The 23,456-nt window shown below is 39.3% G+C and overlaps 1 protein-coding gene across 1 annotated transcript in view; it reads left to right on the plus strand.

The window, feature by feature from the left end:
- cadm1b (cell adhesion molecule 1b) overlaps positions 1-23,456 on the plus strand; it is a 178,568-nt gene that overhangs the window by 101,928 nt on the left and 53,184 nt on the right. The window contains exons 2-4 of the mRNA XM_081370186.1: positions 15,385-15,531; positions 20,343-20,495; positions 22,828-22,965. Of these exons, the coding sequence (XP_081226312.1) occupies positions 15,385-15,531; positions 20,343-20,495; positions 22,828-22,965 (438 nt within the window). The remainder of the gene's footprint in view (positions 1-15,384; positions 15,532-20,342; positions 20,496-22,827; positions 22,966-23,456) is intronic.

Below are 23,456 nucleotides of genomic sequence, written 5' to 3' on the forward strand. Positions count from 1 at the left end.
GTTGAAATTAACACCAGTAGTCCAAAACATTAGATTCAATTGCTATTTATTATATATATATATATATATATATATATATATATATATATATATATATATATATATATATATATATATATATATATATATATATATATATATATAACCAACATTGTATATGAGTTATATACAAATATTGGAATTGAACATAAGGCAGTTTACAGTATATAACATTTTTGTATGCTGTGTATGATTCACTAAGCAGAACCGACTCATACTGTAAAAGTCATTTGTTCGGGAATCACACTACACCAGTTGCGTTGTGTGTGTTTGATTCACTAAAATGAACTAGCTCATAAGAGTCATATATTCGAGAATGTTGCACTACACTGTAAATTTGTTTTTATGATTTATAAGTTATTACAACATGTTTTTACAGTGCTTAAACTTTCCAAAATGATTTAAGGGATTTTCAACTTTTTTATGTTACATAAGATTCAACAAAATTTTTTTAAGTCAGTTTAATGTCATTTTAAGTTGAAATAACTTAAACATCCAAGTTTATTGTAATTAAAAATTTAAGGCAGCAACTTCTTTAAACAGTGTTTCATGGGTTTATGTTGTATGGGTTTGATTCACTAAAAAGAACCGAATCAGTGGTGTCATTCGTTTGGGAATAAACTTGTTGCACTTTATGTGCTTGATTCACAGAACTGACTGATAAGAGTCATTATTTCTGAAACTACTGCGTTGTCTGTTTTACCATGTAGATTCAGTAGTGATGTTGTTCAGTCTGTAAAAATGTGCTTGCGTAAACTGGTAACAGAACCTAGATACAACAACGAAAGGGTTGGTTACAAATAGGGTTGTTGCAATTAAATATTTGCATTTTGAGTGAGAATCTTCTACCTAAATCATTACATAAAAAAAATGTATCTTGTGATTTTGGAGATGGTCAGTGCCACCGATTGCTTTTTCTTAGATTTTCGAGAAAGACAACCTTTTTTAATGTGAAGTCCAGGTGGGTGAGAGCAGGTTTAGTGACTGTTCTGTGACCTGTGTTCTGTCGGTCGTAGTGGGAGGATGATGTCCCTGTCAGCTCCTCTCACCCCTTATGTTCTCATTATCCACCTCCTGTCCACATGCTCCAAATGACAGACTCAGGGACAGGAGCACACAACCCTCCACCAGAGATGATTATATAAAGAAATAGTGCATTATGGGAAAAAATGAGGAATATAATCTAATTGATGACGTTGCGTAAAATAAGCATTTCATCAGTGCGGGTTAAGCTTTAAGACTTAAGTTGGAATAAATATTATCTTGTATCCACTGGGAAATGGCCAGCAACAGAGCAAGAATAGGTTCTTTTCACACTCTGTTAACTATTCACACATATCCAAGAGGCTGGTATCAGTACATATGCAGTCTGGTGAGAAAAGCTCTTTCTGCTTGATCTCATGGAAAGTCAATACAAATGTTTCTTTTGCGTAGTGACTTACTGGCAGCCTGAATGGTGCTTTCATTGGTTTCTCACAGTTTAATTATATTTTATGCTCACTGGGCTTTAAAAACACACTTGACACTTATGGCGAACAGGACTGTGAAACATGAGACAATACACGAAAGATCATGGTGCTATTCCATAACAATCACAGTGAATTTTCCTAAGTAAGACATGTCCCTGAATCAACATTTCGGTCCAAAAATTTGTCTTAACCCTAACCCTAAACCTAACCCTACCCATAGCTTACCCCTAAAATCATAAGGGAAATAAAGGTGAATAACAATGATATAGAAGCACCTAACCCTGGTTGTAAGATTAAACTTGACATAAACTGCAAACTTGACCCTCAAATCTGATTGGTTGATTGGAATGTTGTTCCAGGATCAACAAAGATGTTGATCCAGGAAAATGTGGCACTTGGTGAAATCAGGTTTCACCAAAAGGGGTAAAAAAATCGATATATTGTGACGATTCAGTTCTTTTCCTTCATACTTCACAGATAAAGTAACAGCATACACGTTGTTCTCACATAAGGATGAGTAAATGGTGATGAACTATTCCTTTAATGCTTTAGCTGTAGCATTTTATTGTTATTATTATTATTATTATTATCACCTTGTAATAAAGGTTTGGTTTGAAATAAAATTTTTAGCATCAAATAAAGTTTTATAAGACACCATCAAAGCACAGAATCACTTTCACAAATGGTCAAGGAAAGAATGACATAGTTTTCCAAACCGAGAGCTTTGTGGTGGTCGCAGGACCTAATAGTGTGTCCTTGGGCGCACATGGCATGCACAGATTTTTCCATCAGATCCCCGTTAAGGTACGCTTTGAATCTCCACCCCTACCCTTTTAATTAAATGAAAGCACAGCGGGTCACATAAAAGCTCAAAGTCACACCACAGTAACGGACAGAAGCACATAGAATTGTGCTCATGGTCGGAATACACAAATATGGCTGCTCAGCGGGGTAACTACAAATATAACTGTGAAATTAAAGGGGAAATGGGGCTGAATATCTGCAGGGCACAATTCAGAGGTCAACTTTAGCTGCTAATGTGCTTTACTAATGCAGAAATAATAGCCTATATAAATAGTCAAAAACATTTGCTTGATTTTGGCTACTTAAAGGAATCGTGAAATGTTTTCATTTACTCATGCTCATGTTGTTTCACAACCGTATGTCTTATTTTCAGAGACATTTTAAAGAATGTTCTGCTTTCTGTTTTCCAGGCAATTACAATAAATGGTGTTTGGAACTATAAGAAGTATCATAAAAGTGGCCTGTATGACTCAACTCGTTTGAAACCATACAATAGCTTACAGTTACTTACTAATGGTCTTCCTCTTCAGCTGTATTGTTGCGAGTCGTTGAGTTGAAAATCCTTACGTAGGACATCAATACTTTGCATGAATCTGTAAAGTTAAAAATGCAATTTATTTCTGTAATGGCAAAGCTAAATTTTCAACAGCATTACTCCAGTATTCAGAGTCACATGATCCTTCCAAAATCATTCTAATATTCTAATTTGGTGCTCAAAAAACATTTCTTACTATTATCCATGTTTTTAGCATTCTTTGATGAATCGGAAGTTCAAAAGAACAGCATTTATTTGGAATGGAAATATTTTGTACCGTTATAAATGTCTTTACGTTCCCTTTTGATACATTTAAATCATTCTTTTTTAATTTCTTGTTTTTTTGTTTTTTTTTTTATCCTACTGACCCCAGACTTTTGAACATTAGTGTATTCACACACACTCCCATGTCATTCCAAATGTGAGATTGAAATCATTTTTGAAGAATATTTTGACCACTCTTTTCAGTATATTGAAATTGAATCGGGGGCGAATTTAGAAGTTCCAGTGTGAAAAAAATCTTTTGTGTTCCACTAAAGAAGTTCGTACAGTTTTGCAATGGCACGAGGGTGAATAATCGATGACAAAATATAATTTTTCATGGGTTACCAACAAAGAGCAAAGGGATCTTGCCCTTTCCTTAAATCGTAATATTTATTGGTTTTGTAGTGGTAACATATTGCACAACTGCCGTTTGAGAAGAATCAGCTTTCAAAATCGTCCTTTTTGAAGGATGCCTTGCTTGCACAGCTGTCTACACTCAGATGGCATCAAATGGGCTTCTGCTGAAATCTGACCATCAATATCTTGTAAGAAGACTGACAGCAGTGACATCTAATCACTGCCCTACTGACATGCCATAACTCCCGTCTGATACACGTCAGGCTGAGGAGCTTATTGACATGAGGATCCTCTATTTATAGTGTTGTATGTCTGCTGTGAGTGCCTGGATAAATCTAGAAGACTTTTTACAGGCCTCATTAGCCTCATGCTGTTTATCATACACTGTATCCATATTAAATGATCTGCTTAAAATCTTCAAACGTCTGTGAACTTGTAACCTGGATTTGGAGATCTTGGACAACTTTCCCCATATTTTAGATATCTTTAATTATGATATTATATATGGCATCATGTCTGTGAAGAAATCAAGGAAAACACTAGCCTGGCTCCGCCCTCCTGCGTACTTCCGCTCAATTTTATTTCCCTTCAGTACTACGTCTGGGATTGTGGTGTATTCTTTGGTTTTCTCCGATTATTTTTTTTGCGGTCCAATCAGCGAACAGAGGGAGTGGCTGAGAACGATGACGTTGAGGTTGTGCGCTAGTTTGAGTTGTAGGGTTACGTCACGACCAAAGGTTAGCGATTGGTTATGGCAGATCCAGAGTGACTCTGGGCAGATCCAATAGTTTTAAACTTCAACAGAGTACCCGCCTACAAGGAAGTTAACGCTTGTCAATGGAGAGAGGCCAGACTCTCTGTACAAATGAAATGTACGAGAGTCTGGTAGAACCAGGCTAGGAAAACAAAACAGGTAAACGAAAATATTTTATTGTGTGTCATATCCGTCACATTTGATCAAATTAAACAAGCAATAGAAAGTGTATGTTTAATTGTATTTAGGATACATAAAAATGCTAGCAATGAAATTAGCCTTGGCAAACCTGCTTGACCTCCCTGTTGAATTGTGTTGAATTATTGAACTCGATCACCAGCAGCAGTACCACATTAAGGTTCTCAAAAGTTGTACATTTACATTAGAAAGTGTCCATATGATGCTGAATGTTTCCATGCCTATCCAACTGTACAAAAACCGTACGTGCACACTTTACATACAGATCCCTGTGAATATAAATGAGATCACCTTGCCTTTTCAGCCAATACCTCTCTTGTCTTTCTGCTCTGCCTGTGATGTCCATCAATAGAAACTTTATAGCTCTCTTTCTTCTACAACAGTCTCCTTGACTTTGACAGGGATGGCAGTTTGCCATAAAAAAAAAGGACAGTGTAACTCACCACTTGAAGGAAATGCTAATGCAGGAAAGAAAGAACTGTGAGATCGTAGTGTCATGTCATCTAACATATGCTACGGAAAGATTAAAATCCAGACCTGAATTAAATTTGATGCATGCGAAGTATCTGATGACGTGAAAAGTGAAAGTTTTCTGCTTTAACACTATTATATCTGTCCTGTTTCTCTTCACGCTTGCTCAGGAGCCGCTCAGACCATATCAGGTACTGCTCTTCCTCTTCCATCTGGATCACCTCTCAGTGTCTTCCAACTCCTTTTTCTTTCTTTGCACGTTGTTTTCCAGTTTGCATGGTTTGATATCTGGCCTTTGAGGCAGCCTGCATGTTTTTTCTTTGTTCTGATCTTAAGAATCTACCTTACCTTGTCTGCTTCCCCCCCCCCAATCTTTCCGTTATTGACATTTTAGAAGTGTCTTATCAAACTGCTACAGTTTATGCTGCAACAGCCACGATCAGGTTCATTTCAGATTAAGATAAGTTTGGATTGATCTTGTGGTTGATACACACAAGATCTTTCTGAACCTTTAAACTCTCTTCCTACTGTACATGAGTTCCTGTGCAAGGTCTTCACAGATTTTGGGAACTGTTACTCTAAGCCAGGTGTGTAAAGAGTAATTGTACTGTGCTATTTTTACTTTACCTAAGTACTTTTGAGACTGAGTATTTTAACTTGTACTCAATTACAACTTTTCTACTCACCACAGTTTAATTTATTTCAAAGGCTAGATCAGGATGGTATGATTCTGGAAGTGCACATCTATGCATTCTTTATTTACAAAATTTGGCAAATGCTTTTTGTATGAACCTTAAAGTCACCATGAAATCTAAATTGGCAATTCTATTTTTACAGAATGTTGCTGTGTTTATTACAAATGATTTAACCATTCAAATCACTAGTTTTTAAAAGATTCATGTGGACTCATAATCTTTAATCAAAAACATTGGGTGGGACTAAATATCCTCTGTAGTTGATTGCAAACTGGAATTCAGATCTGCAATAATTTATTAAGCAACGCCCAACTTCATAGAATCCAATCAATTCCCGAAGGACGTTCCGTTTTTTTTTTTTTTTTTTTTTTTATTCCAGAAGACTTTCTCTTGGATATACACTAACTGGACCAAAGTATTGGGACACCTCGCCATTACAACAACAGGGACTGTGATGACATTGCATAACAGATCCATGGAAATTAATATGGAGTTGATCCCCCCTTTGCAGCTATATAACAGTTTCCACACTTCTGGGAAGGCTTTCCACAAGATTGTGGAGGGTTTCTGTGGGAAACTTTTTGCCCATTGAACCAGTAGAACATTTGTGAGGTCAGGCACTGATGTTGGATGAGAAGGCCTGGCTCACGATCTCTGTTCCAATTCATCCCAAAGGTGCTCGATGAAGTCAAGTTATTTCACACCTTGCTTTGTGCACTGGGGCACAGTCATGCTGGACTAGAATATGGCCTTCCTCAATCTCTTCCCACAAAGTTAGAGGTGTGTCCCAATACATTTGTCCTTATAGTATATGTCACAATAGGGAAGAAAAGACTATCGCAATTTCTTTTTCATGCTGACTTTGAAGTTAGATATCAATGCATTTTAAGGTAACGGATTTAGCTATATTTAACATACAAATATGTTATAATAAATACAAAGATTATGTGACAAAGGGTCTGTGATATCAAAAGAGACTTTTGTTTTAACCATCCATCCACGATCCACAGTTTAACAATCCAGTCCAAAACGAGCTTTTAGACAAATTTTTCTAAATAGACAAATGAATGCTCTTTTCCTTTTTTGCACTGTGACATTATTTTCATGACATTTCTTTCTCAATTCTCTTTACCATAATGCAATAAAAGATCCTCTTTATGATATTCACTTTACCATAGTGTGAAAAATAATGTTTACTTAAATTTCAAAATACGGTAACACTGTAGAATACTGTTCCTTCATTAATGAATAACTACACAGGAACAAATGAGTAACGCACTATTAACATTCTAGTAACTACTATTAAGTACTGTAACAAGAGTCTCTGATTAATGAATTAGTAAGTTATAGTGCTCAGTTGAATGTGGTAGTTCACTATTAGCTAATCAGTAACTACTATTTTTCATACCTCCCTATATACAGTTTCATAATTAACATGAATAATGCTGTAACGATCACCAGCTAGAGCTGCCCTTGTGAGCCACCTGAGGGCAGTCCACATCAGACTATCATATTCACTCACTAACTACATTTCCCATAACTCACTGCCCGGACTCATCATCACTTATCACTGATCACATTCACCTGTACCTCATTCACTGATTGCATTCACCTGTCTCATCATCCTGTTAGTCTGTCTATATATACCTTGTTTATTCATTCACTCACCGCGAAGTCTTGTTAAGTGTTACACTGCATTTCTGAGCGTTTCCCTGGTTTTCTTATTTCTTGGTTTTTTGATATCTTGCCCTGTTCCCTGGATTACTCTCTTCCCTGCCTGTTTTGTTTGTTTTGTTTGTTTCTTTGTTTTGACTACCTGCCTGTGTATGACCCTAGCCTGTATGTTGGATTACGCCTCTGGATTGCCCCAGCCAATAAAGCTGCATTTGGATCTCCTACTTTGTGTCTCTGAGCAGTACGTGACAGAAGACTTCGCCACACTTCAGATCCAACAGCTATGACCTCCTGTAATACAACAGTAGGGATCTCACCTGATCTTCCCAGTATGAGCCGGGAGTTCGCTGGACAGATCGCGGCCTTAGCCCTGGATAGCCTCGATCTGTTCCAGTACACCTGGGGTTTTTTTCCTCTCGCTGCCTCTTGCTCTCTGGGTGATGAGGCTATTAAGTTATGTTACCGGCTGGGGGCTAAGGAGGTCGACCCGAGGGAGCTCCCCGATCTCTCTGGTCTGGATTGGAGAGAGGCACTCTCCAGATGTCTGGAGAGCTTCCTTCCGTGGCACCCCAGTCCAGCCGAGCCGGAACTTCACGCCAGTCCAGCTAAGCCTGCACTTCACGCCAGCCCAGAGCCCTCTTCACCGCTGGTCCCGTTCAGCACAGAGCCCTCTTCACCGCTGGTCCCGTCCAGCACAGAGCCCTCTTCACCGCTGGTCCCGTCCAGCACAGAGCCCTCTTCACCGCTGGTTCCGTCCAGCACAGAGCCTTCACTGCTGGTCCCGTCCAGCACAGAGCCTTCACTGCTGGTCCCGCCCAGCTCAGAGCCCTCTTCGCCGCTGGTCCCGCCCAGCTCAGAGCCCTCTTCGCCGCTGGTCCCGTCCAGCTCAGAGCCCTCTTCGCCGCTGGCTCTGTCCAGCTCAAAGCCTTCTTCATCGCTAGTCCTAACCAGCTCAGAGTCCTCTTCGCCGCTGGTCCTACCCAGCTCAAAGCCCTCGCCGCCGCTGGTCCCGTCAAGCTCAGAGTGCGCTTCTGCTGATCCAGAGACTGTTCACGTCGCTTCAGCTGATCCAGAGACTGTTCACGTCACTTCTGCCGATCCAGAGAGTGAGCTTCACGTCACTTCTGCTGATCCAGAGACTGTTCACGTCACTTCTGCCGATCCAGAGACTGAGCTTCACGTCACGTCCGCCCGTCCAGTGTCTCGTCCCGCCGAGACTGAATCTCTTCCTGAGCCTGAAACTGATCTGGATACTGAGCTTGAATCTGTTTCTCTTCCTCTTTCTACGCCTGTGTCTTCGGACAAGATGGCCGACTCCACGCCTGTGTCTTCGGACAAGATGGCCGACTCCACGCCTGTGTCTTCGGACAAGATGGCCGACTCCACGCCTGTGTCTTCGGACAAGATGGCCGACTCCACGCCTGTGTCTTCGGACAAGATGGCCGACTCCACGCCTGTGTCTTCGGACAAGATGGCCGACTCCACGCCTGTGTCTTCGGACAAGATGGCCGACTCCACGCCTGTGTCTTCGGACAAGATGGCCGACTCCACGCCTGTGTCTTCGGACAAGATGGCCGACTCCACGCCTGTGTCTCCGGACACGATGACCTCCGCCACCGAACCAGTGTCTCAGGACGAGATGGTCTCCACCGAGCCAGTTTCTATGGACAAGATGGCCGCTGAAGCGTCTGTTCCTGAGCCGGAGCCAGCGTCTGTTCCTGAGCCGGAGCCAGCGTCTGTTCCTGAGCCGGAGCCAGCGTCTGTTCCTGAGCCGGAGCCAGCGTCTGTTCCTGAGCCGGAGCCAGCGTCTGTTCCTGAGCCGGAGCCAGCGTCTGTTCCTGAGCCGGTGCCTGCGTCTGTTCCTGTTCCTGAGCCAGTGTCTGTTCCAGTGCCCTAGCCGCCCGAGGGGTCGTCTCCGCCCTGGCCGCCCGAGGGGTCGTCTCCGCCCTGGCCGCCCGAGGGGTCGTCTCCGCCCTGGTCGCCCGAGGGGTCGTCTCCGCCCTGGCCGCCCGAGGGGTCGTCTCCGCCCTGGTCGCCGAGGGGTCGTCTCCGCCCTGGCCGCCCGATGGACGGTCGTCTCCGCCCTGGCCGCCCGATGGAGGGTCGTCTCCGCCCTGGCCGCCCGATGGACTGCCTGCTCCGTCCTGGCCTCCCGTATTACCACAGTCTCAAGGTCCTCTTCCGCTCCACGGACCTGGCCCTCCATCCCGCCCCCGGATCCGCCTCCGGGCCACCTCCCACCTGGACAGTTTTGGAGCGTCTGGAAGCCGCTCTTTGGGGAGGGGCTATGTAACGATCACCAGCTAGAGCTGCCCTTGTGAGCCACCTGAGGGCAGTCCACATCAGACTATCATATTCACTCACTAACTACATTTCCCATAACTCACTGCCCGGACTCATCATCACTTATCACTGATCACATTCACCTGTACCTCATTCACTGATTGCATTCACCTGTCTCATCATCCTGTTAGTCTGTCTATATATACCTTGTTTATTCATTCACTCACCGCGAAGTCTTGTTAAGTGTTACACTGCATTTCTGAGCGTTTCCCTGGTTTTCTTGTTTCTTGGTTTTTTGATATCTTGCCCTGTTCCCTGGATTACTCTCTTGCCTCTGGTCCCTGGATTACTCTCTTGCCTCTGGTCCCTGGATTACTCTCTTCCCTGCCTGTTTTGTTTGTTTTGTTTGTTTCTTTGTTTTGACTACCTGCCTGTGTATGACCCTAGCCTGTATGTTGGATTACGCCTCTGGATTGCCCCAGCCAATAAAGCTGCATTTGGATCTCCTACTTTGTGTCTCTGAGCAGTACGTGACAAATGCATAATTCATAATAAAAGATAATGGTAACCCGCTAGTAATGACTCAATTGTTACTACATCCTTATAAAGGAACTACTAATTATTTGTATCAGTATTCTAAAGTGAAACCACCTAATATTGCCTTAAGTCATTGTAAGCTTTTGAGAATTTTGTAAGATTTTGAAAAGTTTTAACACTTTGTTAACACTTTAGTCATTACTAGTGTGTTCCCATGATCTTCACTTTAGAATACTGATCCAAATAATTAGTAGGCGTACTAATTAGAAAGATGTAGTAACACTTAGAAAGATGTAGTAACACTTGATTCATTACAAATGGGTTACCATTACCCATGCATTATACATTATTAAAATGTATTATGAACCTGTATAGTTCTTAGTAGTCATCAGTGAGATATGAAAAATGGTATTACTGATTAGCTATAGTGAACTACCACATTCAAATGAGCGCAACTACTTACCAATTCATTAATCAGAGTTTCTTGTTGGTTAATAGTAGTGACTAGAATGTTAATAGTGTGTAACTCATTTGTTCCTGTGTAGCTCATTAATGAAGGAAGAGTATTCTAAAGTGTTACCCAAAATACATTATATTTGTTCTGCTGCTTTTTTTAAATAATTTTATAACAGTATTGTTTTGACTGGTAATACTGACTATTGACTGTTAAAAATTACTGTATTTTATAAAGAAAATTATCATTGAAAATAATAGGAATAATAAAATCTATAGGTATGTAACTTTTGGCCCTCTAGCAGTTAAAAAAACATAACTGCATGCATTTTGCGGAAGAACAGTTGTGCTTCGGCTCTGTGTGACTGTGCATATGAATCTGGTTGTCCTACTGCTCATAAAACATTCACTACTAGACTTATAACCAGTTTAGATGGACAGAATCTCAAGCTGACTAGCTGAAGACGTTACTGTAGCTTTACCCAGTAACAGACACGGAACTTCCTTGAAAATAAATTCCAGCACAGCGCTACAACAACCTAAATGAAATGAGCCTTAACAATAGATAATACTTTACAATGAATTCTGTTAGAGAGCTGCATATGGCAATTTATCTGTTCAATATAATACCTTACTCACCTGTTCAGTAATAAAATGCTCTTTTAATCTCTCAGTTCTCACCATCTCTGAAAAGCCAAGTCAATATTTATTCTCGTTTTAGTAGGAGCTCTGTCGCATTCTCTTGTTGCCACAAGACTCTCCTATTTTGGCTCTCCTCTGTTTGTTTTAAATGGGTGATTCCCCGTAGGTTTGAGATTTAGTTGTTCCATGTCAACCTTTCTCGCTTGTTATAACAACTGACCTATGCCACTCCCACACCATACACGCGCCAAATTATTCGGAGCAACTTTTCTCTATTTACGGATATGATGAGACCCAACGGGCGAGTGACGTATGTATGCAATTTCCCACAAAAACCATCCTGACAGGTTTAAAATATAAACTTTTATAATAGGCTTACCTTAGTGAATCAGGGTAAGAGACAAAACACATTTTTAAAGAAGGTTTGATGATGTATTATTCATTATTCTCATTATTTATTTTGTTAATTTTGAACAAAAGATAGTTACATGGTGTACCTGTAAAAATCAGTCCAGATTATGGTAATGAGGATTGTGGTGGTAAAATGTTCTTACTTGTCCTGAAAATAATACCACAATTTAGAAGAAAAATTAAATCTGAATAGTCTTAAATGAAGCCTTTATTTTCTTTTCAAAAGGTTTTTTTTTTTTTTTTCTTGACAGGCTTTTGTGAAGTTCACCCAATGAAGAAAAACCTGGAAAAACAAAAGCCATTTACTTTGAGGAAAATATATATTTTTTGTGTGTGTAAAGAAAAAAGGCATACAGAATTTGAATCATGCAAATGGGTTTAAATTCACACTTGTAATCTATTTCAAATGACTTCACAATGCATTGGCGTGCATTACCGCGCGTGCACACCTTCACACTCTGCAGTCAATGAATCAGTAATTCTTAAGTGCCTATGCCATTCTGCCTTTCTTTAATTGGCATTGTTCAAACTTGCTGCATGTGTGTGATTAGGTACATTAAGATGTTAAAGTTGTACATTCAAAAGAATAGACTCTATTCCCAGTTGCTTTTCATTTCCACTCACTGACACTGGAAAGGATGCTGTCCAAACAGCTGTTGGACAGGTTTATGTTTACCTATGTTATGTTACATTATGTTATGTTTCTTAGTCAACCTGTTGGCGTGCAGCCATGACTTGGGATTGGGAAAATTTTTTGAAGTGAAGAAGCCTTTAATAACCCTCAAAAAAATGACTTCTTTAAATCAATTATTAAGCCAACTCTTGCGTTAAAAGGCATGTATAATAATTAATAATACTAATATAATATAAAGTTAATAAAACACATTCCCAGAGTACCTTTTAATGTGTATCAACCTTGAAAAGTTCTCGCTTCAGGAAATGTGTATATTACCCGTGGGATCTGTTCTTAAAAAGGCTTTGAGAGTGAAAGATATGCTATTATCATGAAACTTCACATGCATTAATTACATTTCAGAGTCATGTGACTCAACCAGTAGAACACCCCGCATTCACAGTAAAATACATTTACTTTCAATTTATGTTGCAAAACCTAGTAAGCTGCCTACCTAGATGGTAAAAATGACAGCGCACTAGGTTTTTAGGAATAATGATGAGTGGTGTTGAGGTGAATTGTATTGTAACTATCAGTGATTGTTATTTGGAGAGGTTAGAGATGGAGCTTGTTGTAAATGTGAGGGATGGACACCTTGGTGAGGTTATGGAGCAGAACTGAACAAGACTGTCATGGCCTTGAATGCTAAATGAATGAGTTAAATCACAATCAGTCTTTCGGCCAATCACATTTTGGCTTGCTTGAGGTGAAATTGTAGATGAGGCTGTATGGCAAAACCTAGTGAGCTTTAGGATGAACGTTTAAAATTATATAAATACGAGTAAGCGATCACTCTCAGAAGAAAAAGTACGAAAGCTGTCACTGGGGCTGTACCTTTTCAAAAGGTATACTTTTGTTCCTTTTAGGTACTAATTTGTTTCTTTTAGGTATTTGTCATTTTTAGGTACTAATATGTACCATTAAGGTACCAATATGCACCCTTTAGGTACAAAAATGTACCTTTTAAAAAGGTACAGCCCCAGTGACAGCTTTCGTACCTTTTTTTCTGAGAGTGATGACGGAATGTTCATTTTTGGGCAAACTGTCCTCTTTTGAAGGTAAAGAGGACAGTTTCTGTAAAATTTCTTTAAAAAAAAACTGAATTTTTATCCTAATATCACTTATGACTTCATGATGTCTAAACATAGTTTCTAGAAGTATGCGCTGAAACTCTTTCTTATGAGCTTTTTCAGTTTTTACAACCCTTCCAGCTAGAGTTTTTTTCCCTTCTTCCTTCTTTTTGTTTGGCATGATTGCGACAGCGTGAAACCTGGCTTCACGGATGTTTAACGTTGGGCATGGTCGCAGATTGTAGTGGCATAGCACCTCTGTGGTCTCACAAACACTCCCAGCATGCCTGTCTGCTAATACTCCTTCATGGAGTGGACGATGCTTTATCATCCCTAACGTTCACAACCCTGGAGGACAGGCTAAATGTGTTGTTCTTCCACACCGATTTGTTGTTCTTTGACTTGGACATGCAGGGCTGAGCTGGGCACAGTCGTATAGTAGAGATATTAAGATATTTTGTTTTTAGTCACTGTAAATGTCATAAGTGCCTGAAGGCATCTGATTGCTCAGCCACACAAATGTTTGTCTTACGGTTGTGCTAAAAGTAGTGTTTTACTCTGCGTGCGAGGATAAAGTGTTTAAAAGCATTCTTTGGTCATTTTTCATGCCTCTCAGCTCTGTGGGTATAAATATAGAGCAAGGTGACATTTGCTTTTCTGTTGTCTTCACTTGCAAGGAATAAATGGATCCCCATTTTGAATGTAAACCATAAGGGAGTGATGCAGCCTCTAATTATCAGCTGTTACTGGCTCGCAGTGAAGTGTATCAGATACTTTCCTCTGTGTTTGCAGAGCTTGCTGTTCAGGTCCGGGTATTATGCTGTTGAGAGCCGCTGTTGATTGCCAGCTTCCATCAGCTTGTGTTTAGATGGAGAGGTTTGATAAAGTTCTGCCGTGAGCAGCAATTACCAGCCTTCCCCTCTCGGCTGCTGAGTGCTGCAGTCTTGTAGCCAGGGTGTTCCACACACACTAGAAACACACAATGCTGTAAAATCAATACGTCCAAACCGAGAACCCAGCCGGTACATCTTAACCTTGCATGCATGCTCTGACATCTACGCGGAGCGAAACATTGTTGCTTGTTACATTTATCTGTGTGTCACTCTCAGTTTCTTTTACGCCGCTCTAAAATGTATGCACGTGTTATGCAAAAACATCAGTATTCAAAGGACTCCTCGTGAGGATTTGCATTATCATTGCTGTCATCTATTCAGTTTCAGCCTCAACTTTTACAATTTCATGATACAAGAGCAGAATGAAACAGGATCTGAATTGTAATAGTATTTTTGGGGTTTTTTTGCTTAAAGAAAGAGTGTCATGATTGCCTCTCTGACTGAATAGCAAGGCAACAGCCAAATGAGAAAAACTGTTCAGTGGATGCATTGTAATTACAATCCAGATTGTGATAAGACATGGCAAATGTAATAACCTTATTCAGGTATTGCAGTGATGCTCAGTTTTTTTTAGCGGACTTGGCTTCCAAAGTGTTTTTTTCTATTCACTTTCTCCAAAAGGATTCAAAGATTTCTGCAATAGAAAGCAATGAACCAAAGCAGTCACTTCTGAGATGAATCACATGGCAAACTTAGATTTGAAGGTAAAAGTTTTTGATGAGGGAACAAACTATTCATCCCATAAACCATTGCCATTGCAAATTATGTAATCAAGTCCATTTTTAGAAGATTATTCGAATATTACATATAATTAATTATACTATTACATAGATTCAATTAATATTATATATGAAGAGTTCAGAAAAGCCTCTAAGTGCCATCTGAAATTTTCTTCTAGAATGATCATTTTTATGAAGCTTGTATATTTAAGTTCAATAATTTCACTTAAATGGCAATGCATATTACCTATGTATTGTCATTTAAGTGAAATTACAATACTATATAATACAATATATTTGCTGATTACTGTATTAATAGTCAAACAATTCAATTGATTAATAGTCAAATAGTTCAAGCAAATATAGCAGTAGTTTTGAGTTTTGAATTTGTATTTCTGCTGCGCTCTATTGTAAGGCTTGTATCTGTTCTCTCTGGGTTACAGTGCAGGGTCAGAACCTGGTGACGAATAATGTCTCAGTGGTCGAGGGCGAGATGGCTATCATCAGCTGCCGGGTGAAAAACAACGACGACTCCGTCATCCAACTGCTCAACCCCAACCGACAGACCATCTACTTCAGAGACGTTAGACGTAAGCAGTACTGACTTCTTTTTCATGCTCACTTCAGTTCAAGGCAGAAAATGTCATAATCCACCCAAAGCCTGCATTGTTTTTCGCAGAAAATTCCAATTTTACGCACCAAAATGGCCCTGCAACCCCATACAAATTCATAATTTGGCTGCTCGTCACAACCTCCTATCGTTTAAAAGAGCAGCAAGGCATTGCATTGTTGACAAGGTCCTTTTCAATAATTGAGTGACAGAGTGTAATTGTGTCAGGCTGATTAGAGTCCTCTGAGCGGACCGTTTAGATTCCAGCCTTGAGATTGTTTGGATGCTCAAAGGCGCTCTGCATGCAAAGTGTATAATCTTGCCTTCTCTGCTAAATAAGGACCTTGATGAGCTGCTAAGTGACGGTCTGACCCGTGATCCGAACCTAGTTTAGCTAATGTGTGGGAATAACCTCCTCATTCCCTCCTATGAAGCGTTCTCCATACGAATCGCTCCTATGGTAATTTAAGATGAGCAGATGATAACACATTGACGGTTTTGAGAGGTGTTTCACGACATTTCAAATGCAATTTACATGTGCAGCTGGCCTATCTCTCCGCGGGATCCCGTATCCTGCGGTTTGAGTAAATATTCAAGGGCGTTTGAAGTATTTGTAGACATCTTGTTCCTCTTGACAAGTAAATGTTGAAGTAATACTCTGATAACATACATTGTGGCAACAGACATTTTAAAGACATTTTGTTATTGGGATTAATGTATGTTCTTTATTTATGCATGGCCATGTGTCTGTTACACTTTTTTTAAAAGTTCTTCTATCCGACCTTTCGGACAATATTTCATAGCTTTAGGGAAAATTAGGTCATTTTTACAGCCCCTTTCTTCAAAGAAACAGTGATTGAATATTGGAGTTAGAAACACATTTACGTAATGTTATAATTCTGCTTGCTCACTCAAAAAAAGAGCACATTGATGAAAGGTCAGGTTGGAATTTTGTCATGACTTTATCTAATTTAATTAAAGTGTTGGTGGTACCAAATTCTCCTAGTGGGCATATTGTAGTGCCAATTACACCCGACATAAGCTTTCCGATCTGTGAATACTATGAGAGAGGGAAAGGCAGGATATGGGTTGGGGTTTAGGAGAAGGAAGATAGACAGAAAGAGAGAGAGCGAGCGAGAGAGCACTCTTGCCGCAAGCTCTGACATTATTTCTATGGATGTGACTGGAGGGATGCTCAGCCTTCAATCTCTTTAATGCTGTAATGTATTATTCTGTCTAATGTTTACTGGGCTGCCAGCTCTGTTTGTGAAAAGTATGACCACTTGAACAATTCATAGTTTTATCCCTTCAGCACAGATGGCTGGCACTGTGCATTCAAAATGACACAAGAATGTGAATGTGTCTTAGCGTATATAGCATGCACCTGTGGATGCCGGCCGATGATATATTGCACGGTGTGCTTCGTTATATATTAGCAATATGATTCAGCGGTGGTTTATTGTTTCCGCTGTGAAGCATTGGCTAAAGTTTTATCACATTACATTCAGACTGCTATTCTCATTTCCTGTCACTTATGCTAGAGCTGCTCTATAAGCCTTTTAAGAGCAACTTAGAATTTAACAGTGACGGTTGGAGAAACTGTCATTTTCATTTTCTCAAGACGATAATGATATTCACAAAAAATTACATTTTACAGCTCAAAGAGATTTTTGGCACTTTTTTAGTGAACTTCCCTTTTAGTACACTGAAGTTAGCTAAATTATAATACTATTAATGCCAAGAGGATGATGACTGTTTCAGTGTCATTTTATAGCATCTACTGTACAGTACAAACTTCATTGACTTGGGATCTTTGGGTAAAATTTGACCTACATTGCGAATCATTAAAAATTCATGACTTCATCATTAGGGTACAACAGGTCTCACCTACAGGAAACTATGTAAATACGAAAAAAATAACTTTTTCCCCTTTCTAATTTACTTCATTCTAACACTTTTGGGACGTTATAATATTTCATATATTTTATAACAATTTCTGTATTATTCTGCTGTTAGTAAATGGAATATATTGATCTTACATCTACCATTCTAGTTCATTTAAACTTCCAAAATACTGTAAAGCTCTATTGTGACAATATATGACAGCTAATATAGGTCCATTTTGCAAGTAGGTCACATAAACATTTAGTCACCCCCACTTATGCCAAGCTTTTTGTTGCAGTCCTACAGGTGTTTGGGAAAAGTGCTGTAGTATTAGTTTTTGTTTGGTGCTTAAAAAATGGCATTTAACTGCAAACGCAAAGTTTCTCTGCAGGGTAATACAAAAGTTTTGCAAAACAAAAGCATTGAAATTCTTTTTTTCTCGCATCTCATTTTCCCATCACCATGTCCCTTTAGAGGTTTTTGTAGATTTAATTGCGTTAATACAAAGTTCTGCCATGAAACTCTAGATAGCTAATAGGTCCTCAACTCAAACATAGTTCTCTACAGGGCACAGCTGATTGCATCAGCAGCCAATGAGCTCGCTGCTCAACTTTCAACTACTTGGTTGGTGTTTGCTTTAGCAGTTTGCAATGAGAAGCTCTCCACCTCCCCCAGCTCCACCTGTACAGATCTGCTACGGGTAATTCATGGATGCTATATTGTGCAGCAGCATGTTTTACATACTCCTAGCAGCGTGTCGTGTGCAGCAGCAATAATCAACAGCAGTGACAATAACAGAAACAGCAGCAGCATATAAGATCTATTCTGCCAATACCAAACATCGTCATCGACCTGTGAAGAGATGACTCGAGAGGACTCCCAACGACTCTGAAAAGACAACTTCTGTGAGGACCTCCGTTGAAGCAAACTCTGAATCAACATGCACCAATGCTAAATTTTCTATATACCCTAATCATTTGTTAATAACATGTATTCATTACTTCAATGAGATCACTGTTTTCTGCCTTAAATGAATACATTGTTTAAATGAATACATTGTTAGCTAACTACGCGATTTGTATATGTACATTTCTGAAATACATAACTTGGACAAAGTCACCTCTGACAACAGATCACTATAAAATTGTAATGTAGACACGTGCATTTTCTGTAAAGCTGCTTTGAAGCTATGTGTATTGTGAAAAGCTCTATACAAATAAATGTGAATTAAATTGAATAGGATATTCATCACCATGCCAAACACTCAAGAGTTGTCATGACAAAAAAAATCCGATATTTTTGACAATGTCACAGTCAAAAAAGTGGAAACAATTTAAAGTGCATTCGTTGCCAAAAATAGGTCAAGAACGGCTCAAAAATAATGGAAGGGTTAAAATGTGGCCATATACTGTATCCTTACTACAGAAAATGTGTTCTGCTCATTATATTTCTTTCAACATAAGAAGATATATGCTGTTTTGTAAGACAATCCAATTTGTATTTGATTCATCTGACATGCTACATGTAATTTCCTGTGCCCCTTCTCGTTTCATTCTCCAATCTGTGTGTCAATTTGAGATAGTTGGCTAGGACAGCTGAAGAGCATCTCAAGCCAGCTGGGACACAGAACAATCAGATTCACTCACTGTCAACCTCTTACGGACTCTGATGCTTTAGAATTTAAAATGCCCTCTAATGAGCCCAGTTCATGTGCAGGTTTGCCTTTCAGAGATTTATATCCTTCATATTCTGCGAGACTTCTGCTGCACTTCTACCATTTCACTGTACTGATGTGGAGAAATTACAGTCCTCCGGCATTACCTTAAGTCTGAAATCATAGATCTGTTTGATGCATAGTGCATTAGCTCCCCATTTCAATTGCAATTCAGTCCGAGCACTAAGAAAATCAGCCCTTTCATTTCCCACCCACCATCTTTTTGCTCAAAACAAGCTGACCTCATCATTATTCTTAGAGAGGACTTCCAAATGCTACCCAGGTTCAGGGTTTGGATTAAGAGGGGGTTCTTAAAATGCACCATCAAAGGTCTTAAACTTCTTATGGAGTTGCTCAATTAGAGCTTTGACTTCTTGAACTTCAAGCATGATTTTTGAGTTCGCTCATTTAATGAAACTCCCCATAAGTTCATGATATAGCATTATTTATGGTCCTCGAATCTGATTGGCTGAGCGGCATTCCAAGAGTTCTTATATACAGTACAGTCTTTGAGGAAGTTCACACAGAACACAGTTTTCCATTTTTCATGTTTCTGTCAAGACGAGCTGCTCTAAAAATTCTTAAAAATATATATATATATATATATTTTAAAAATAGTTGAAGTGTGTCTCTAGATCTTGGCCCTTTCGCTACACTGAAAAAAATAATTATGCAGGATTTACTTTCACTGTATATGATCAATAAGTAATGAAAACGTGTTTTTACATTGCAATTTACAACTTTTTACAGCAAAGTTATTTTTTCTAATAAGTTTTTTATAAGGTGCACTTAAAAAATTAAGTTTTTTAAATTCAGTTTTTTTTACAGTGTTGAAACAATTTTCACTCTATAAATTGCTTGTAAATTTCACAAATAACAGCAAGTAACACATGGAATTAAATGTGAAATATTGAGGGGGAAAGACAGAAATAGTATTTTCTTGTACAACTTCCCCTTATAATCTGTTTTATTTACAACTTCAAAAGAGTGGAAAAAGCTTGACGTTTTGATTTCATTAGGGACTATTTTAGTGGTGTATAAAACTGGCCAAATTTCATCTGAAACATTACTCGATATTAACTTCTTACTTTTTGAAATTTTGGAAAACTGCAATATCATACTCACAATTGATTTGTCTACTTCCTACTCATCCGAATCTGTAATCCTCACTCTTTATGTTGTTTGTGTCTCAGCCTTGAAGGACAGTCGGTTTCAGCTGGTTAACTTCTCGGACAACGAGTTGTTGGTATCGTTGTCCAACGTGTCACTCTCGGACGAGGGCCGGTACGTGTGCCAGCTCTACACGGATCCTCCACAAGAAGCCTATGCAGACATCACAGTGCTGGGTATGACATCTACCTTACATCTACTATAGAATGCTAAAATCCTGATTATCGATTTACTTCATTGATTCGTTCACTCAATTGAACTTGTCTAATTGAATCTCACCATGACACAATATCAGCCAATTACTCTCATGCCGTTTCCAATAACACAAACCAAACAAAAAGGAACAGATGTTGCGCTATTGACGTTGGTAGATCGCTTTTGGCAGGCGTATTGACTGAATTCCTCTTAGATGTTGAAAAGGCTACATCGAGCGATTCTGGAGTTAGCTTTGCGTTGAATGACACTAACATTAGAGGTTTATTATGCAGCATATTTGGACATCCTGGAGAGCTGAATGGAATTGAGTGCTCTCTAAAGTAGCATGAGTTTTATGAGGATATGCGTTCCATCACAGCATGGACTCTTAACCACAGGACATGAAAGCATGAGGCAAGATATTAGAAAAAGAGCCCTCAAATGGCAGCTCTTGTAGTGACAGACGCTTTAGTGCCATCAGCAAAGCACCATATGAGCTAATGTGCTATGAAAAATTAAAACATGAGTAAAACAGCTTGTCAATTGGTTGAGTGGGTCTGGCACTGTTTAAATACACAATGAGACCATCAACATATAGAATTGCTTCTGTATGTAGCTCTAAATGTTTCAGAGATAGCTTAAACAAGTTGAGTTGTTGCTAATCTAGCCATGCTGTTCATCATCTTAAATTAGCTAATGAAGCTAGTCAAAAACCCAAAGTACACAAACAACGTCTTAAACCAGCCAACAGAACTGCTTGACCAGGCTGGGAGACCTCTTTTTTCAAGCAGGGATAGCTTAAAAAATCTGATTTATGGCTGGTTTACATCTTAAAGACCCCGATAAACTTCAAGCGAAATTGAAGAACAAACTGGTGTGCCGTCATTTCGAACAAAATCCAGCCAAAACAGAATTTGTTTGGAGTTTGTTTCGGGAGTTTGAAACAGCTTGTCAAAGCTAATTTTCCAGAAATGTTCCCTCCGGCTGGTAAACACCTTCGAACTACCATTGGTCCGTGGCGATTACGTAATAGGGAGGTGAGCTCTGGGGCTCCGCCCTCTTTGACGTGGAAATCTTCTCTGGTTTATTTGCTCTGTTGAGTCGGTCGAGGTCAGACGTCTGGGAAAGAAAACATAGACACTGGAGAGCTGCTTTATAGTAGAAATTGAATTGTAATTCTAATCGAAAGCAACACTAACCCTGTTGTTTTATGTTGAACACTCTAAAGTTGTTTGGTTTAAAGCATTCTGTTGTATAAAGTGATGATGATGAAGTGACTTTACTTGACTGGAGTGGAGAATGGCAGAGCTCGTGCAAACATCACATCGCTATTACCAGATGCTTTCTTAACGGCTGTTTTCTCACCACTGTCATTTTTGTTGTGTTTATTTTGTTATTGAGAGGAAAGACCATATTTACTTATATTTACTTATATAAAGCCCATATTTACTTATTCATCTAAACAGGATGTTCACTAACAGTGTATCACTGCAAATGCATTTTGAATGCTTTTTATCTCTAAACGAAGAATGAAAAAGAACTTCGCTGTGAGTATATGCGGCCATAACTTAGCAGATAAAGCTGATCATATGCTCTTTGCCCTGCTGAAAATCTGCTTAAACCAGCCAACTAAAATGTTTCAGAAAAAAACATTTGAATGAAGTATAAATAATGTTTTAGTCACGTTTATCAAAAAATATTAAGCAGCAAAAAAAAATATATTAAGTTTTCAAATCTTAATTATTCCAAACAGGTAATGTATAATGTATTTACAGGTATATGTATTTGTATATTTAATTATATATGTATAATTTTTATATATCTGCGTAGCACTTTTTACAACACATATTGTTCCAAAGAAACTTTGCAAAGAATAGTGTCATACAAAACCCCACTGAGGAAGCCACAGGTGACAGTGTCAACCCCCTAACATGGTTAGGTGGGATGAGGTAGAAACCTTGCGAGGAACCAAGGAAGTCTTGCTGATAGAGCTTGTTAAAAAGCCTGGTGGGGACACCAGCACACCAGCAATCCATGCTGGAGACCAGTATCCAAACCAAAACATAGACTATAGGGAGTTTTCAGATAGAATGATTCGGAAAAAAACAAGATTGGCTCAAAAACAACACCTTTTCCACCATATTTGCACTGTTTTGCTTTTTTATTACTGATTCAAGTTCTCGATAGTCATCAGCAGATCTTAGTAAAATAACAGTTTGTCCTTTAGCGAGAACGCAGATAAAAAAAAAAACATTGATCCAACGCAGAAGAGCTGTCGCACCATCTCTAATCTTGCTGTTGATCTTCTGCCAGTTCCACCAGGCAACCCAATCTTAGAGTCCCGCGAGGAAATCGTGAGTGAGGGGAATGAGACCGAGATAACCTGCACCGCCATGGGCAGCAAACCTGCTTCCACCATCAAATGGATGAAAGGGGACCAACCACTGCAAGGTCTGTCTTAAATCCAAGGAAGATTGTGCTGATAAGTTTGCTGTGATTACTGATGTCTCTGATCTGCACACAACACACCATGGTTTAGGATTCTGACTTCATAATGACTCTCAATTAAGGCTTCAGAAGGTGTATCCAGTGAATTGACAAGAAGAGCTCAACATGCGGGATTTATGGTGCTTTTCAGTCAAGCTTAAATAAGTAGCTTTGAATGAACTCCAACTGTCTACCTCCCACTCAGCAAATGCTGCCCACATATTAGTTCTCACTGGTTTAGGCATTGCAGGCTGACACAAAGGAGTGAATGTGCAGGCTGGTTAATGTGCTTATAAACAGCTTTTCTCCATTAGACAGCAGGGTGGGACTGTTGAATAACATTCAGATAGACTACCTGGGGAAACAGAGGCAAACATGGCAGATGATATGGCGCATTTGAACAGAATCTAAGTTTAATGTGTCAACTGTTTATGGATTACAAACATCACAGCTTC

This window comes from Scardinius erythrophthalmus (genome assembly GCF_964197995.2).
Source record: "Scardinius erythrophthalmus genome assembly, chromosome: 7".
NCBI classification, from domain to species: Eukaryota; Metazoa; Chordata; class Actinopteri; order Cypriniformes; family Leuciscidae; genus Scardinius; species Scardinius erythrophthalmus.